This window comes from Mytilus trossulus, chromosome 10, assembly GCF_036588685.1.
Source record: "Mytilus trossulus isolate FHL-02 chromosome 10, PNRI_Mtr1.1.1.hap1, whole genome shotgun sequence".
Classification (NCBI taxonomy): Eukaryota; Metazoa; Mollusca; class Bivalvia; order Mytilida; family Mytilidae; genus Mytilus; species Mytilus trossulus.
The window spans coordinates 34,850,997-34,871,202 of NC_086382.1; the positions used below are offsets into that span (position 1 = coordinate 34,850,997).

At 31.7% G+C, this 20,206-nt stretch overlaps 1 protein-coding gene across 1 annotated transcript; it reads left to right on the forward strand.

The window, feature by feature from the left end:
• The first annotated feature begins 1,206 nt into the window (after positions 1–1,206).
• LOC134686196 (neurogenic locus notch homolog protein 1-like) lies at positions 1,207–18,800 on the forward strand. The gene is made up of 6 exons (XM_063545870.1): positions 1,207–1,293; positions 2,879–3,241; positions 10,929–10,994; positions 14,683–14,778; positions 15,462–15,716; positions 18,110–18,800. The coding sequence occupies exons 2-6, from the start codon at positions 2,899–2,901 to the stop codon at positions 18,568–18,570; spliced, it is 1,221 nt and encodes a 406-aa protein (XP_063401940.1). The 5' UTR covers positions 1,207–1,293; positions 2,879–2,898; the 3' UTR covers positions 18,571–18,800.
• The last annotated feature ends 1,406 nt before the right edge of the window (positions 18,801–20,206 follow it).

Here is a 20,206-nt window from a genome sequence, read left to right on the forward strand (position 1 = left end):
GAAGGTGCCAAAATAAACTAAGTTGGGAAACAGGTTTGAGAACTTCCCCACAGGTAATAATTAAAGTGAGCATTTTTACTTGACATGGACATTAGATGGACAATAGATACCTGACAATAATTGGTTATTTAAACTGTGTACCTGAGTGGACCATATCAAGATAAACTACACTTTTTGTTAATTTTATCATCTTCTACAGAGACGAAAAAAAGTGTACTGCAAAATCCAGTCAAGTTATGAATTTTCTAAATCATACAATGCATTTGAATTATATTTACCTAGGGCATGCTATGCCTTAAAACTTTTCCAGATGCACAGGTTTGCCTGTACTCAGATAAAATTTTGAGGTGAAAATACGGCCATTTTAGCCATAGGGTCCACATGAACCTTAATGCAAAAACGATACTTACATTAAGTCTATGTTCATGTCATCCCTTCATAAGTATTTTTAACGTCGGAATTTAATGTCCGTGTCACAATTTTATATATTCACAATATTTCACGTTACTTGTTACAACTTATACAGGTAAATATTATAAAAAGTCATTGAAAACACACGAGTAACAGTAGGTGTTTTCCCTTTAGACCGATCGTTTGGGTGTGTTTGATTATTCAAAATAACAACGTTTGATATCCATTGAGCCGTTTCTATTTATTTTTTGGTGTATAAATATTATAATGGCAATAGTTGTAATTTATTTAAATACTTTTCATGCCTACATGCTTATTAGAAAGTTATAAATTTATGTAATGTGCTATATAAATATAATGTATATTCATGTGTATTGTGGAGAAGACGGAACTAAGTTGCAAAACTTGTGTCTAATCCATTTGTTTTGAACAATAAAATATGATTAAACTAAACTAAAACTAAACTCACAAATATCTAACCACATATATGTTTGTGCATTACATATATTGTTTGTGAAGTGGGCTTTAAAAGTTTTAAATACATCATTTAGTTGTGTGGTTTTGTATTACAAAAATATTCCAAATTTGTGTTTATCTTTATCATCCGACGTTCATATACCCGCCTAACTTCCTAGTCAATTGAGACTCCCTTTAAATTGTATCTTTTTACGGTTAAATCTATGTATTCAATTTCCATCCAAACGTGCGATACTAAAATATTTAAATATTCTATGGAGTTTACAAATTTTGTATATATCAGGTACAAAGTACAATACAAATGCTAATTGACAAGCAGTTAAATACATGTAAACATATGTGTGTTGTTTGATATATGAACTAACAAAGAAGACTTCTGAAAATGTCTTAGCTATGGCTATCAAGGTAAAATTATAATTTAAGAGTTTATCTGCATTTATTTTGAAAAGATTTCTTTGACCTGCGTAAAATAATGTGATTATAAATATGTGTGTTCGTTCGTTTGTTCAAATTAAAAATATCTTTGTTTGTTCTTTCAAATTGAAGTTTTTGAGAAATTATTTCCTAAAAGCTGAGATATTACTATAAAGATAAATTATCAGTTTTTATAACCCATAATGTATATTATATTTATGACGTAATATGCATTAAGAAAGTTTTGACTGCAACCCCAGATCTAGACGAATCTTGTTGGCATAGATTCAGTACTTAATTGACCACAGTTTGGTTTCAAAACAATTGATATTAATTGAATTGCCACTTACTGAGGAGTGGCAATGTAGGTTTCTTGTTTTCCTGCGTTTCAGGTACAATTTTCCGCAACTCAACCATTTGTGTGTTGTTTAACGTCTCTTTTAATGCATGACATTATTTTAGTGATCATGATCGAATTTCAGGAAAAAAAATGTATTGTATTTCAGTTTAGAATAACTTTTTCATTTAATAGTAAAAATGTCACCGCCTCTAGAATACTTTGTTTGTGATTTTATATGATTTTATTTAGTAATTCAAATTTAACAGATAAAAATGATGACATTATCAAAGGTTTCCGTTGTGGTCATTCTATACAGTTCAATTTTCTGAATGTTTTGTTTTATATTGTATTGAAGAAAGGCAACATAAATACCAACCATACAAGAAGTCGACGTCGTTTAACCCTCTCTTGTCGTTTAAAAATATATTAGCATGGTATCAATGTGTTTGCCTTGTCCATTTGTGTTTTGTTTATACACACAATCTGAGTAAACCTTATTTATTTGAAAATGTATAAATGGGAAATGTTTTTTGGTATTCCTAATCGGAATTTTTTATACATACAGACGAAGTAGTATACTTAACAACAAAGTTATTTTTCATTTTACCTGTGAGGAATATGCAACCGGTTTTTTCAAAAGGGATGATTTTGTTAAACAAAAATATTTCACAGTTGTATCTAATCATAGCTTTGTTAAAACATGTTTATTCACTTTTGAACTTCAATATGTATCCCCAATAATTTTATTAACTATGTACAATAGTGTGTTAATTTACGTTTTTTTTTTAATTAGAGTTAAGCCTTCCAATTGATATTTTATCGTGTGTTTTTCTATGTAGTGATGTTATACTATTGTTCCAGAAGAAGGGAGAAGGCTTGGTACCATTAAAACGTTTAATCCCGCTTCAAATGTTTGCACCTGTCATAAGCCAGGAATTTGATGTACAGTGGTTGTCGTTTGTTTATGTAATTTATATGTGTTTCTCGTTTTTCGTTTTTTTTTATATAGATTAGACCGTTGGTTTTCCGGTTCGAATGGTTTTACACTAGACATTTTAGGGCCTTTGTAGCTTGTTGTTCGGTGTGAGCCAAGGCTTCGTGTTGAAGCCCGTAACTTGACCTATAATGGTTTCACTTTTATAAATTGTTATTTGGATGGAGAGTGTCTCATTGGCACTCATACCACATCTTTTTCTATTTAGTGATCATGTACATTAGCTTTTCTGTTTGAAACAGGAATAACGGCAATTGACAAGATGTCAACAGTACAGCGATCTGGCTATGTGAATAATATGGTCGATGGTGTCTTTACAAACTTATCTGATAGTGTACAATACGACGAATGTATTGAAACTATCGACAAATCCGGTTATGATCAACTATCTGCAGTCAGGGATGGTGTAAATCATGATTATATAACTCTGACCTCATCACACAAGGTGGAGTCAAAGCAATCACACAATGAAGTTCATAAAAAGAACAAATCTCTTTTAAGGCCAATATTTCTTGTTATGTGTTGCATCATGATTTCATCAGGAGTTACAGCTGCTGCCACTTTCTTTGCAACAAAACATTTGTATTCAGAAAACAAGGACAAGTGTGAGTATATAATTGTTAAATGTTTTTTTTTTGTAATTTGCTTTCCTTTCAAATTGTACAACAACTTTTGCGCACGTGAAATATGTTGAACTCCATGTGGTTTTAAACTAATATAGATAATATAAGATGTTTAATGTTTTATGACTTGTTAGTTCATTTTATCGCTAGAGTTTGTGTAATATGTTTTACTCGTCTATAGCAGGTTTAGTCTGTATATTCAAAAGAATCACTGTAAGGTGGTGGTACGTTTTCATCATAGTAATAAAACGGAGCGATGCATCTTAAAGAATCATCATAAGTTACTTTATAGTTAATGTATATTTTAAGGTTTTTCTTGTCGTAGAACACACCGAGGGGTGTCAGGATTGATCAAATGAAAGACCAACAGGAGGGAGGTCTTTCTTTGAACAATCCTGACATCCCGAGGTGTGTTCTACGACAAGAAAAACCTTAAAATATGCATTATCTGACTTATATAACGTCAAAAAAATATTAATTTTATTTATAACAATTTGATAAATTTTGTATTCTATTTTACCGACAACACTAAAGTGGGATATTCCTTTCTAATGCTTTTAGGTTTTAATACGCCCTGCGGCTCACTTAGAATGTGAAATAAAACTCACTAAATAATTTAGATATAAACCTTTTAAAAATTATTATCCATACACAATAAAAATATTACTGTAACTGCATGAAGTAAGACACAAATGTATTGTTACCATCCGATAACGATGTATGACAAATACAAGATACATTGTAAGTACTTTATTGTACCACTTAGCTAACGGAAAAGGGGGAGGGTTTGGTTTTTTTTCTATTTGTTATCTTCTTTCTATCGCGGAAAAGTGGTTATGTTTTAACAATTTTCCTTAAATCGAATGAAAAATTCAGAAAGATTGTCTTTTGAATAGCAATACATTTTAATAACAGATAATCAGGATATAATTATATACCCTACGCACCGGACCCTTTCGTGAGTTACGTTATGGTTTTTTAATAGAATATATGATTATCTTATTAGTTGATCATTTGATAGAGTAAAAGGTAAACATAAATCAAAAAAAAGTTAAGAACTGACACGAAGACGAATATAAATACATGTAGGTCACGGTATGATTTCCTATTCAGTGTGTATCTTTCAAAACATGCATGAAATATTTGCCACTGGACGTTAACCAAGCAATCAAAAATCAATCAAACTATTCAGTTTGACTCAATAATATTTTCAAAATCTTACACACGAATATATTAAATCTGGATTTGTTTTATGAAAGTCTACATTAAAATTCATCTGACACATAATATGATAATGTTTTTTTAATGTAACGATAAATTAACAAAACTTCACGTTATTTGTTTCTAAAATTAAAATGCGGGATTACAATGACGGTTTCTTTTACACCTATCATCGATTGAACTTTAAAAAATAAATTTCAAAATCGGCAATAAAAAACTATTAGACGAATAAAGTTTTGAAGTAGATTATAGATTGCATGTTTATCAAGGAAAATAATGACCTCACACAGGTAATTATTTTATGTCTTGGAGCATATATCATTGAAACATGGTATCGTCCGGGTTGATTCTGAAAAAGAATGACCTGTCGTTCTGAAAGAAAATAACTCCATATAGGTGTATAATTAAGATTAAACATATCTTTTTTTATTTTGTTCAACCATTATTTAATGTGAAATTGTGAAATGATAATTTGCTATTAGTAGCAAGTTTGGTTCAACATTGCTGGTAAATTATTCACTTGCAAGTGAATAATTTTACCTCATTGCATAGTTATTCATGTGACCTTCAATTTAACCTCTTAGCTAGAAACGGTCTTTACATCAATGATGCGTTTCCTGTATTCAGACCCAGTTTCAATAAATGATCAAGATTTACACTGCCTTATGTATGCTAACGATATTGTTTTATTGTCAACATCTCCGAATGGTTTGCAAAAAAAATTGGACATTTTGCAAAATTACTGCAATGATTGGTGCTTAAGTGTGAATACAAACAAAACAAAGGTTCTTATATTCAACAAGGCAGGTAGATTGATTAACAAATATGATTTTATGCTAAATGGTGTAAAACTAGAGTGTGTTAAAACATATAAATATTTAGGTATACATTTTTGTGCATCTGGCTCCTTTACAGTAGCCCAGGATGAATTGTATAAAAAGGCTCTAAAAGCCTATTTTAAGTTATCTAAAGATTTTTTATCCTTACATCCTTCAGTCAAAACAAGCATGCATGTTTTTGATCATACCATCAAACCCATCTTGCTATACAGCTGTGAGATATGGGGTGCCTTTAATCCTATGTCGTCTAAATATAGAAATGGAATTTTTTCATTTGACCATATTTATTCTAAATTACCTGCTGAAAAACTTCATACTAAATTCTGTAAATTTATTCTTGGAGCTCCAAAAAAAAGCACCAATTTTGCAGTATTAACTGAGTTGGGAAGACTACCAATATATTTTAACATGATTAAAGCAATGACTAAATACTATTACAGATTAGAAAAGTCAGACACTAACTTTCCATTGTTATATAATGCATTTATAGAATCAAAGAAATTGTATGAGTCAAAGAAACCATCATGGTATATGTCATCTGAAAAACTTCTTTCACTGATTAATAATTATCAAATATCCTCAGACATGGCTAAACCAATCGACAACAGAAAACTAAGAATTGCCATGTTAAAAGATTGGGAAAAGAATCTCAAAACTCACTCAGAAGGAAAACTTTGCACATATGTTACGTTTAAAGCAAATTTTGGTTGTGAAAAATATCTTGATATTGTTAAAAAATTTGAAGATAGACGTAGTCTAACAAGATTTCGCATATCTGCTCACCATTTACTTATAGAGAGAGGTAGATATAGTAATACTCCCCGACACAATAGAATATGTAAGAGATGTTGTAGTAATGAGGTCGAAGATGAAACACATTTTCTTTTTAACTGTGATAGTTTATCAGATCAAAGGAAAGACATGATAACAATGATAAATAATTGCTGCAAGAATTTTCAATATCTTGACCCTAAACAAAAACTGATATGGTTAATGAATAATGAAGATGAGAATTTATTATCAGAATTATGCATGTTCATTAAGAAATATGAAAAGTTTTAATGGGATTTATTTCCCTCTACTACTTGTAATTTGAACTTTATATTTTCTCCATAGTGAGTTCTAGAGCACCGTCCCTTGATGAATATTGTCCAGTAGCAATGTTAACCCTTGCTATTGTGCATTAGTCATGAGGAGAATCACTATTGGAGTAATCTCGTGTATCTGTAGCTAGTTCTGAAGGATCCCCCCTTGATGACCTTTGCATTGTTGTGATGAAGTCCCTCCCTACTGTGCACTGGTCATGAGGAGAACTACTGCAGATTGAGATACTATATTCCCGGTTCTATTTTTGCTATTTTTTAGTTTTTACGTATTTTAAAATAAACTTAATATCATATCCTTTTAATATTAAATCGGCCTCATTGCACTCAATGTCTCTTACTATAATTATATCCTACATTGCTCATATTATCAATTTATTATTTATGTATTACTTATTGTGTATTTCACTAATGTTTATATAATCATTGTATTATGATGTTTTTGTATCTTGCCTGACAAGGGCCCATGATTGGAAAAATAAAATAATGTCTAATGTCTAATGTATTTGAATGAATATTATGTCAACATTGGAAATGAAACAAGTAACAATAATTTGATTGACTTGTTCGATCAACAAACACTCATTTAATACAGGTAAAAAACGATGACTTACATATATTTTAAAACTTTAAAAAGAAATCAAACAGACCTAAAAAGATCAATTGCACGTTATTCCTATCTACTAAGATTAATATTCATTTCTATATCGGGTTGTCAGTCTTTGGAGTTCACCATCATAGTTAATCTTAACTAAAATACTCACAAAATGACGATACATGCAATCATACATTTGCATTCTTAACCCCTTCCTGTTCCCATCGGTACTCTGGTACCGATGGGCTATATTTTTGGGTAACTAACTTGCGCAAAGTATTGAATCTTTGACATTTGTTGACGTACAGAAGTGGTTGATGGCTCAAATCGATCCCCTATATCACAGCTGTGTGATTAGTGGTGCCTAAAACTTCTTCCGAGTACGGTTTGGTATCAAATCGCCCCTAACGGACAACGTTTTCTCCTGTAAAAACCGTGTTTTTTTTTTATTTGAACTTAATATTTCCGTCGAGTATGGGAAAATAAACTGTTGATTTTAGGGGCAATATGACTTTTTTTTTATTAACTTCGCCGTGTATTTTTGAGGGAAACTATTCAAAGAATGATTAAAACTTGTACTTAAGTGAAAAAAGTGATTGGAAGTGTACCAACGCAATCATTTACTTGAAATGCACTCTCAATTTGTGGTCATTTCTTTCCAAATTAATTGAAAAAAAGACAAAAAAGACAAAAAGTCATGAAATTTTTTTTTTCGAAGTTGAAATAGATGTAACAGAACATTGTTTCTGATGTGCCTGGTTATGAAAATGTCGAAAACACTTTTGTTCAAATAAAGAAACTGGTAAACGTCTAGAAAAAAATGGCAGACTAAAGTATGATATCATCCTATATTTGCTCCAAATAATGGGTTTTACAACAATTCTATGTTATATCGAGACTTAATTTCTAAACGAAAACAGTAAACAGGCTGATTATTTGATTACTTTCACTTCGTTGCTTTATAAAAGAGTTAAGTATTAAAATTTCGATATATTAAACTGGAACTCCCGTGGTCCAGTGGGAAGCTGCACTAGCCCATAGCAGGAAGATTGCATGTTCGAACCTCAAAGCCGGAGGTGAAAAAATAATTTCCTATATTAAATGAAACTTAACTGAACTTTACTTTCAATTTCAAAAAGAGGATCATGAATACATACAAATGTTTGTATGTTTTTAAAGAATGTGTGTCCTAATTGCCCCCCCCCCCCCCCCTTAAACTAAAACCTCATAGGCCCAAATTAAAACACCAAAGTAATTATTGGTAATTCATTGAATCTTTACTTTCAAAGTCAAAATTCCATGTGCTGCTTGGAAAAACATAATTGAAGCTAAAATTTGTGTCAAGTATAAGATTTTGACGAAAAAACGACTGAAAACCGTTATTTTGCATGTTGCGGGCATCCACGTCTGGGGGGCATATAGCACGTATTTCCTCCAACTATACCATAATGGTAACTTTCCTGTGTCTATCAGACTTAGGACATTGCTTTGACACTTAAACTTTATCCTATTAGCCCTTATGAAAGTCTCCACACGACCTTTTTCGGAAGACTTTTGTATTTTTTTACTTTTTTTTCGCAAGTCACGTGACTTTTGGACAGATAACACGTGACTTCAAAAGACAAAATTTCTGATATATTATATTTTTTGAAATATTTTATCATTTATCTCTCAAATGGACCTAAAAAGACCTTTATGTAAGCCTCAGTGCGAATGCTATATGCGATTGAACTTTGATAGTGTCTTTCCATAAGTTTACGTCCAATTTGGCGGAACGTGAAAGGGTTAATAGTTTATTTTAGACTTATTATAATTTGGATATACGTTTGAGATTGTTAAAATTTTAACTATGAGTTTTTGAGTGAAATTGTTATACATATAATAATTGTCAAAAAGATTCAAAATATATGTCTTTAACTATGGCATCCGTTCTAGTTATATTAAGAACAGTTATTTTACCAAAATTTTAAATAACGATGTGATATTCCACTCGCGTTTGTGGTTACGAAATCTGTGACTTTACAATATATCTGTTGTACAAAGGTTAAGCTTATTGAAATCAAAAATGTTATTTCAAATACGAGCATATCGAACGCGTTAGGATATATAAACACAGAATAACGTTTGATAATCCAAAGAAACACCAGCCTCAAAAAAGGGAAATCATTTCTTTCATTTTAAATATATCTAAATATAGGAAAAGATCTTTTTTGCTGTTGACATTTGATTTATTTACAGATACTTTCTTTGTGTAAATTTCGGGAAAAAAGGTAGAAAATTATTGATCCTTTTCGAAAGAAAAAAGTCAAGATACTAATAAAACCCTCCACGAGAGACCAAAATGACACAGAAATTAACAATTATAGGCCATCGTACGGCCTTCAACAATAAAAGCCGATACCGCATAGTAACCTTTAAAAGGCCCCGAAATGACAATGTAAACTAATTCAAGAAAATTAACGGCCTTATTTATATAAAAAAATCTGTTATTACAGGGGAACAATTGATGTCCAAAAAAATGATAAAATTTATTGCCGAAACGTATATCAATTGTTGTTTTAGAGAACATTTGCAGCTTCTTCTATCTCATCACACCTCCAGTCAGTATAGTAAACATATTTCCATTCCTGAATAGAGAAAAAGTTGTATATAAGTACATGTGTAACAGCAAATAAAGAACGAATGAATCACAATAGAGGCTATTAATTCATGTTCATGTCAACATGAACGTGCTGAAGACCGGACTGTTAATACCCTCGAGGACAACAGAACGACCAGCATTGTCATTGACTAAGCTGTTATCAAAACTTTGCAAAAATACAAGTTTGTCTACATAAAATTAATCAATGGTGCTCTATTCAACATCTTAAAGACTGAACTTAGGAAGAAAATTTGTGGTTGGTAATACCTTCAAAAGGCGCAACGGTCAGCGCAATGGAATCGACTAAAAGGTTGTTAACAGCACATATCAAGAATATGATGGTAACAATGACACCATTGCAAAAGTTAACATATGAAATTTACGAGACAATAAAAGTGGAATTTAGACCCTTAAAATATCTATATCTATAATACGAAAATTACGAGGTCCAATTTGTCAGCCGTCATCACGTGAAAACGACGAATCAAAGAATTCAACTTTATATATAACTAATATAGTACAAATTAAGGTGTTGATTGAAAATTACACCACTCCAGACCCTTTCGTTTTCCACGTAATTAATATTGCCAATAATTAAGAAGTTCCGGGTCGAGTCCGATACCGATACCGATATTCACCTGTTACCGATTACCTTATCTGTACGTTCCGCATCTGACAGGCACACCACCAAACGGTGTATTCAGGATTAATATGCTATATAGTATTATACGGGTCATAATCACAGGGTTGACACTACTTAATTGTCAAATTGTTACCTATTGTAGTATTTTGATCAGTAAGACTGTCTAAGATAACAATACGAATTTTAAAAATCTGGACTAAAAATAAGGCGTATAGGTACAGTTAAATTTGTTAACGGACATGACGTAAAAAAGCAAATCAAAGAATTCAACTTTATTTATAACTAATATAGGACAATGCTGTTGATTAAAAAAATACTCCATTCCATGACCTTTTGTTTTCCAAATAATTAATATTACCAATTATTGATTAATTCCAGTTCGACGGGTTCAAACAGAAAGATTTGAAAGCAGAGAAAACTGTGTATCTTATAATCGCCATGACTTTATCAAATGACAATACTAAAACTAAAATAAGGCTTGCGCATAGTTATATACTCTAATTTAGTCACGGACCCGCGATATCACGGGTGTGTTCTAGTATATATATAATATATATAAAATGAAATTTGCTGCATTTAACAATTATAGATAACGCCTTTTCCGTTTGATTTTAATCTAATTTTCAGATAAAGACTCAACACAATGCAACATGTCTAGTGACAACAGCTTTAATGACACAAACAACAGTCCTGGTATGTTTTCTCACTAAAACCACAGTTATATACACTATAATTACTTCGATTTCACGTTCACACATTGCCGATTATGCCTCCCATTTGAGAGCAGAATGCGATAAGACACGAAATGTAAAAAAAGTCGGATTTCTCTCATTAACTATCTGGAATATCCTATCATTGTCTGAACGCATTGTTGAATAAGTTTGTAGCAGATTTATAAGGATCACAAATGGTCCGGAGAGGTTTGACAAGCACCCCGACAGTAAGGTGCGTCCCGTATCATTCAAAGAAATTCGATTTTGTCTAGTCGAATTACCATCGTGACTTTGTCGTGACAGATTCTGCTATATCGGATCAAAATCAGAACATTGTTCTATTTTTCTGGATGGTGTCCTGTCGATCGGGGTATTTCTGCCGATTGAGTCATAAGTCCCTCAAGATCTTGTCGAATGCGAACACTCTTTGTCGAAAACTTTCCGAAACAGTCTAGTTATTAATACGAAATGCGGTAATGATACCCAGAACACAATACGACTGAGTCCAGACACTGCCGTTTGCATTGCAGTATTATAATAGCAGACCGTGATAGGATTCTGTTCCGACAGTTCCTGATCATCTGGATTATTAGTTTTCTAAATGATATCTTCCGTCAACGTCGATTCACTGTCTGGTTATTATCTGATCTCTGTTTGATTGCATTTCAAAGAATCGGGACGCATGCGATAGATACCAATCGGATTAGAATCCGATTTAAAACGGGATTTTCGGGAATATTTGCATGGAAACGGTTGAATATCGACGCTACATAAACAATATCTGAATGTTGTTTTGATTAAAAAAAAAAAATTTTTTTATCAACATTTTTAATATAAATCCACGATTCACAGGATTTTGTGAAATTGAAATCGTGAATGGTCCTTGAAAGATCGGCATTAAAAATCGAATGTATTACACATAAACGAATTGGTTTAGTCATTTGTGTTTGTTTAATTTGAGAAGATTTAAATGTCCTGCTCAAAAGAATAAACCTTGTGTAGTGTTTAAAACGGCAACAAATACATTATCCTATTATTTCACAAAATAAGCTGAAACTACACAACGTTTTAAGTCTCCTTTACCATGTGTTTGTTTTATATATAATACATTTGGTCTATTGAATCAAACAAATATTTATGATATTGGATTATTCCATTTTCCGTTTTTCATGGTTGTTCATATTGGTTATAATCATATTATGTGTTACATACATAAGATAAAACAAAGAAATCAAAACCGGAGAAAAGATACTTCTCTGTTCTAGTTAATTAAAACATTGAAACACCCTTTGAACTTTTCTTTCATACAAAATTGATATTTCAGAATTTCTTTTTGTTCTTTAGGAATATATCATATGTGAATTCAAATAAATGAACCGCACTAAATTGCAAATATCTTATTCTTATTAATCTTGTATGTTTGCATTTAAAATTCGTCAGATGTTAATAATTGTATTCAAGTAGATCGTTTACAAAATATTCCATGTCTGATTTGGTTTCATGAGGTAAAAATTATAAATCTGAGAAGAGAATCGGGGAGTGTGCTAAAGAAACAAACGCTTGACCAATGACAGAAATCAGCCGAAGGCTACAAATGGGTCGTCAACACTTCGCAAAAAATCAGCTTTTAGCTGACCCCTCAACAAATATACACTAGTTCAGTGAAAGTGACGTCACACTTAACTCCAAAATTTTACATTATAGTTCAAACAATCAAAATCTTTTTTTTTTTAAAAAGTATGGAAATGTAGAATATGCCAAAGAGACAACGACCCGACCATAGAACAGAGAACAGCAGAAGGTCACCAATAGGTCTTCAATGCAGCGGGAAATTATCGCACCCCGATTCGTCCTTCAGATGGCCCCTAAAACAATATTAATATATGTTCTAGTTCAGTGATAATGAACGCCATACTAAACTTCAAATTATACACAAGAAACTAAAATTAAAAATAATATCAGACCATAGGCTCTTGACTTGGGACAGGCGCAAACATGCGGCGGTTTTAAACATGTTAATGAGATCTAAACCTTCTCCCTATACTACTAGCCAATGTAGAAAAGTAAACGCATAACAATACGCACATTAAAATTCAGTTCAAGAAAAGTCCGAATCTGATGTCAGAAGATGTAACTAATTAAAAAGAAAATAAACAAAATGACAAAAATACATAAATAACAACAGACTACTAGAAGTTAACTGACATGCCAGCTCCAGACTTCAATTGAACTTATTGAAAGATTATGTCTTCATCTCATGAATATCAGGCGTAATCCCTCCCGTTAGGGGTTTAGTATCATACCATCATAACATATATGAAAAGATCATAACCCGTGTCATGCCAACAACTGGTTTTTAGATTAAGGAGAAGGTCCAGTAAGACCCCTTATAGACCCCAAAATATAGCAGTTTTACAAAATTGTTAAAATGTATACTTTTAGTTATTTATTGGACAGTAGAATGCTTCTGCTACATAAATGTGGGCTGTTTTGACAATACGATATACATATATTGGGTTCTAGCATCATTAAGTCATGCAAAATAACTGAAATCTTCACAATTCTAGCATTTTGATTAAATTTTAGACGGTTTCCTTGTCAAGCGAAAGTGGCCGTATTCGTGTTCATCCAAAATATTGAAATGGAAGTTGTATTTGATGGTAATACATGACATGTATAAAAGTTGAGGATGAGCACGGATGCGGTCACTTTCATTTTTGACAGAACTATCTTTAAAGTGACATTTTCCGACCTATTTGGTAGATTTTTCATATTTGAGCTTGAATCGGTGCGTTTTTAATGACTAACTTAGTTAAAATATTTCACATCAATTAATTGAATCAAACGAAAAAGACACTTAAGGTAGATTCATTGCACACCGTCATCTTGGATTGTACAATCACAGTACACAATCGGTCAAGCCATTTGCCTAAATCTCCAAATTTGGAGACAGATTTGCAATTCAATGGTTAGACTGTTTTTTTTCTATTTTAAGAAAATTTGTTAAATAATCGTATAATACAAAATATTTAAACAAATATCATTTTTTTTTTAGTTTTAAAATCATTTTTTTTCAAATGAGCCATTTAAGGAGAGATAACTCTTTAAGTAGAAAAACTATACTGGGCTAATGGGATTTTTTTTTTTTTTTTGAAGCAAGAAAACAAGTTCGGTGACAACATGCTTTCTTTTTTTATTTTCTTAAAACATATTATGAAAACTTTCTTCTCACAATTTATTTCAAAATTCTATATCATAGAATTTTTTTTATGCACATAAATGTGTTTTTTCATTAACAAACTAACCAAATTTTGGCAATTTTTAACAACTCATAGCTTGAAAAAAAGCACGGTGACCCATAATTTTTATTAATTTTTTTAAAAGAGCCTAGTAAAATCTTCACTTTGACAAATTATAAAAAAAATCTGTCTCAAAAAATGTATACTTGTGATCTACCTTAAGTGTTTAAAAAAATTGTCAAAATCTTTCGTCAGATGAAGCTTAAATATATCCTTACCGGACCTACTCCTATGGTTGGTTCCGATGCAAAGACCCTATAAGGGATTCAATATTAAAGCCTTTATGCAATCTTTAATGACCTGACAACAGTATCGTTATTATATCCCTTTTTGAATATTCGAATGAACAAAATTCTTGTCTCATTTCAGGATTATGTTCAATAGAACAATGTGAAAACGGAGGAACATGCATAAAAAATATATGTTTATGTGGAGATGGGTTCGCCGGATCCATGTGTGAAATAGGTTGGTTTCTAAAATTTGATTACGATAAAAAAAAAATATGAATATGATGAGTACATTCCATACTAGTTCTGCATTAAAAACATGCACAAATTCACCAATATACTATAAATTAAATGATTATTTTGAATACTGATCTCGGCTACAATCATATCCTTGCATTTCAGTTTGTTTAAATATAAAAAAAATATCATTCTCAAACCGGGAACTCAGACGTAAATTTCACGTGAAATGCACATGAAGTTCACTTCAAACGAAATTAACACACTAGAATCAAGTGCATTTAAAAATATGTTCACGTGACGTTTGTTTGAAAAATTACATGTCAGATTCATACAAATCCCAATTCAAACGAAACTGTTAATGTAAGTTTCAGGTTTAAGCTTGTTTGAAATGTAACTCACGTCAACTGCGCGTGATAATTATGTGATATTTACGTGCGAAAATGTGCATGTTGTCACAAATAAAAAAAAAAACAAGCTAAGTAATCGATAAATTAAATGTCATTTAAACTGATCTACCATTAAATTTTAATTCATGTTTATTGTCTCTTTATTTTTCATACATAACGGTTTCAAATAGCATTGATTTAGAAAGAACTACTAGTATATTAATGCGTGTATACGACCAAAGTTCGGAAAATTCCTTTCCTTTATCTTAAATTGATATGATCTTTTTTTTTCTAGATGTCAACCAAACATGCGAATCTGATGCAGACACACTTATACCACATCCAAATACATGCCAGCTGTACTATAACTGCAGCCAAGCAGTGTCTCCTCTTCCCACAGAAAACAGAAAATACCCGCATAGGACACAAATTCTGAGACCTGCCTACCTGCACGAATGTTCTTACCCTGAACTTTTCTGTACAACAACTTTGTCATGTCAGAATTATACAGACGTCAAATGTGGGTCAAGATATGAAACAAAAAACAAATGTAAGTTGATATGAACAAATCAAAATAAATTGAATGTCAATAAGACAAGCAAAATTACGGTAATCAATACTGACTTCATATACATGAGTGTGTTCCTTACGCATGTAACGCATAAATTGTGTCTTTTTAACTAATGACATTTTTACCACATCATAGATTGTGGATGAACAAATGTGGTATCTGTCTTCTAAATACCAAACGTGACATGTTCCTTGATATTTTGTACATCCAACTTTAATGTATTTATTTTTGATGTTTCTATTATGGTTGAATAATTTAATAATTATGTATGGTTGAACAATGTATTATGTCTTCTAGTTTATTGTCTAAATTCATCATGTTTTTTTTTAATGTTTAATGGATATGTCTCATAAGAAGCACGAACTGCTATCCTGATGAGTTTGAATGTACATTTTGTATCTCTCGCCTCTTTCTATCCATAAAAGGTATCTCTCCTCAAATATGATAGTATCAGTGGGATTTTAATTATGTTGCTTTATCAATGTCGAATTCACACAATAGAGATCTTAACTTGACATTCCATTTTATATCCTTGACTATATCTACCCACCATTGGAGGTTTGGCACGAGGTGGTCGCGCCTACAAAAGTGACATTTTTCACAATAAAAGATGACAATAATCCAAGAAATGAACATGCTTTTGTTAGAGACATAACGACTGAAATAATGTTATGTGATCTTTAATGGAACAGGTTTTTATATTATGATTAAAGACACATGGTTTTGGTTGATATTTTGATGTCTTATCATTTGCAGTCCAAATAACTTTAAAACTGGCTTTCAATACCATCATTGTTATGAAAATTGATTTTACGAGCATTGTGAATATATTTGTATAAAATTCGATATTGCACATTAGAAACGTAAGCGCATCACTGTTTCGAATGTGTTTGTTAAATCCAAAGGTGTATGCCATTGATGAAATATGTTCGTCGATGATCTGCAGTTTGCATGTTATGTCGACCATTATATTATGTCTTTGTGAGTTTGCCTGTGATGAATGTTCTTGCGTGTTTTTTTAGTGTATTTTATCACGTCATTTTTAATATTTGTAAGCATTGGAATATAGCAAGAAGTTTGACTATCTATTCAACCTACTTCAACTCACCATTTGTTTCTAAAAATGTCATAACCAAGTCATGATAATGGTAGTTGTTCTCAAATAATAAAATGGAGAATGGAAATGGGGAATGTGTCAAAGAGACAACAACCCGACCATAGAAAAAAAAAACCAGCAGTTAAATAGTTCGTTCCTATGTATGTTGGCGTTTGTTTTTGTTTTACTGCTGTGTTCCTGTTGTTCCTTTGGTTTCCCTAATAGTTGATGTGTTTCCCTGGGTTTTAGTGTTGAACCCGGATTTGTTATCCCTCAATCGATGAAAGACTTAAGAACACCAGTAAACTACTGTTGTCTGTATTTAATTCAAGGAGTAGCGTGTAACATCTAACAAAAGGCTTTACGTAATATTCTTCAATATTAAGTTTTAACAAGAAAACAAATCAAACAGAAAGTATCTGTTAAGGTAGATTGATGGTATACCGCCATCTTGGATTGTACAATCACAGTACAAAATCGGTCTAGTTATTTGACTAAATCTGCAAATTTGGAGACAGATTTGCAATTTAATTGTTAGAAGTTTTTTTCTATTGAAAGAAAACTTGTTAATTAATTGTATTATTCAAAATATTTTAACAAACATCATTTTCTTTGGTTTAAAAATCATTTTTTTCAAATGAGCCATTTAAGGGGAGATTACTCTTTTAGTACAAAATTTATACTGGGCTCATAGGGAAATTTTTTATATTTACTTGTAGCAAGAAAACAAGTTCGGTGACACCATGTTTTCTTTTTATTTTCTTTAAACATATTATGAAACCTTTCTTCTCACAATTTATTTCAAAATTCTATCTCATAGAATTTTTTTTATGCACATTAATGTGTTTTTTCATGAACAAACTAACCAAATTTTGGCAATTTTCAACGACTCATAGCTTGAAAAATAGCACGGTGACCCATACTTTTTATTAAATTTTTGAAAAGAGCAAAGTAAAATCTTCATTTTGGCAAATTATAAAAAAATTCTGTCTCAAAAAATATATACTGGTGATCTACCTTAAATACAAAAAAAACCAACCAATTATGATAACAAAAAAAACAAACTAAATATAAATACAGAAACAAAATAGCACAGACCACTATAGGGAGTAGTCGGTCGACTACTTCGACGAGCCCTTAGCATAAGCCTTGTTCAAACAGTTTGAAAAAGCAAAATAAAATATGATATTTTTTTTTCCATAGGCAGATGATTTATTTTTATATAGCAAGCACTGTTTCTTGAATATTTAACTAAACCTAGTTTTCCAAATTGCAGGTGACTATCTTGCAATTAGTTATATTTGCAATGGAGCATGTAAAGTCTGTGTTTATTTCTCACCCGACTGTATTGGATTCTCCGACGGAATACACAGAAATAAATATGTTGCGCCACCTGGAGAGGTCTATTTTGAATGTCAAGATGAAAGAAACATATATGATGGTCGAAATCCCTGTCAAAACGACATGACACCTTATAATGGTAAATGCACAAATACATATGAAATACCACCATCTTATTGGCAGGTTGGATATGGAGTATCTTGCTCTGGTCGGACAAACGGTAACTACAATGAGCGAATGGCACAAGGAAGATGTGATATCTACTTCACTTGTGTAAATGGAAACCCTACACTTACAACCTGTAGTTCAGGAAGAGTCTTCGATTCCAAATCTACATTCTGTCAAGATCCAGTAAATGCATGTCGTCCTTGTGGAACCGTCGATAATGGATGTTGATGATATTATTGTCAATATCGTAAAGCGAATGGGCAAACCTTTTCTAAACAAGACATGAACGACCCCGTATATTTGCATTTGTCATAAGTCAGGAGCCTTTGACATTTGTTAGTCTTGTTTATTTTATTACATTTTAGTTCGTTGATAAGTTTTGATGTTTAGTGTGACGTCCATTTTCATTTAACTAGTACACATTTTGTGTATGGGCTAGCTGAAGCCCGCCTTCAGATTCGGGATTTTCTCTCTTTATTTAAAAATTAAAAAAGATCAATTGGTGGCTTTTTCTGCCTGATGTTCGGATTGTTCTCTCATTGACACATTTCTATTTCTATTTTAATTTTAAGTTGAAATCATTTTTATTTTTTTTATTTTTTTTTTTATATAAAACAACATATAACTGTTCAAATTTCTATTGTATTTACGTGTTATTCAAAAAATAATAACGGTAGAAATTTTTAAATTCATTTTGGTCGATGAGTAAATTGACTAGAATAATTCACCGTTCTATAACATTGGTATTTCAACGGACTAATTTCTTTAATTGTAGCGATCGAGCTATGAAAATACAAATAACGTTATGCGCATGCTTCTTATTAAATTGAGAAAAATCCAAACGAATTATTTTAGCTAATTATGGAATTCTCGGTTTTCAGCAGATCTTTAATATCTTTTTTCTTCATGTATTCACAAGTATTTTAGAAACACGGCCGTTAAATAAGATTTTGCAGATTTGCTGCAATATCCTTCATATTTCTAGCTGCTTTTTTTACTTGTTTGGGTTTATTTGATGTACATTCCAGATCTGCGTTTAGTCATTTACATAATCAAAGAGCAGATTGCTCTGAGGGATACGATTGCCTATATTTCATTGACACATGTATACATGTAGCTAGATAATATTATTTTCAAAACTAATTCAATTGCACATGTAAAATAGTTACAAAATAGCCAATCCCGGATAAAAGTGTATGAACAATGTAATTATGCATATTTTTTTTTAATTTTTGTACTAACAATTCCAAGTTTACTTTCCACAGCATTCACTGAGACTCAGAGTGAGAGTAGGAATTTCACTTAGTATCTTATCAACTATGTTCTGTACGTTCATTCTAGGAGGAACCCCATTCCTAACTCTTTAAATATTTAATTTCCTTTGGGTCAGTGATCATGACTCCTTTCCGTACACATTTATCGGTTTATTTTGCGATCGTTTTTAATATGATAGGACGTTTATTGACAGAGCGAGCTAATACTCGACGTGTTGTTTTGGCCGAGTTCATTTGAAACTCTGGAGTTAACTTTACTAACTCGGGTTTTAAAAATACGATTTCACTTGAACCACTCGAGTTAACCCTGCTTACCCTCGTTCCAACCCTCAGCGAGCCAGGGTTAAACTCGAGAAACTCTTGAATGACGTCAAAGCAATGATAATATTTTATTCGTTATGTTTGGTCAGGGCCTTACCCTAGAGTTACTTAGAGTTGTTCCGAATATCAACTCTGGTGCGTTCACGTGATAATCTATTAACTATGAAGTCGATTGTAGAGTTTCAGGTGATCTTGGCCTTTGATTCAGAATTCACGAAAGCTACTTCCGGAAGGGAGACAACTGAAACGATAATATGGAAGACTCCATT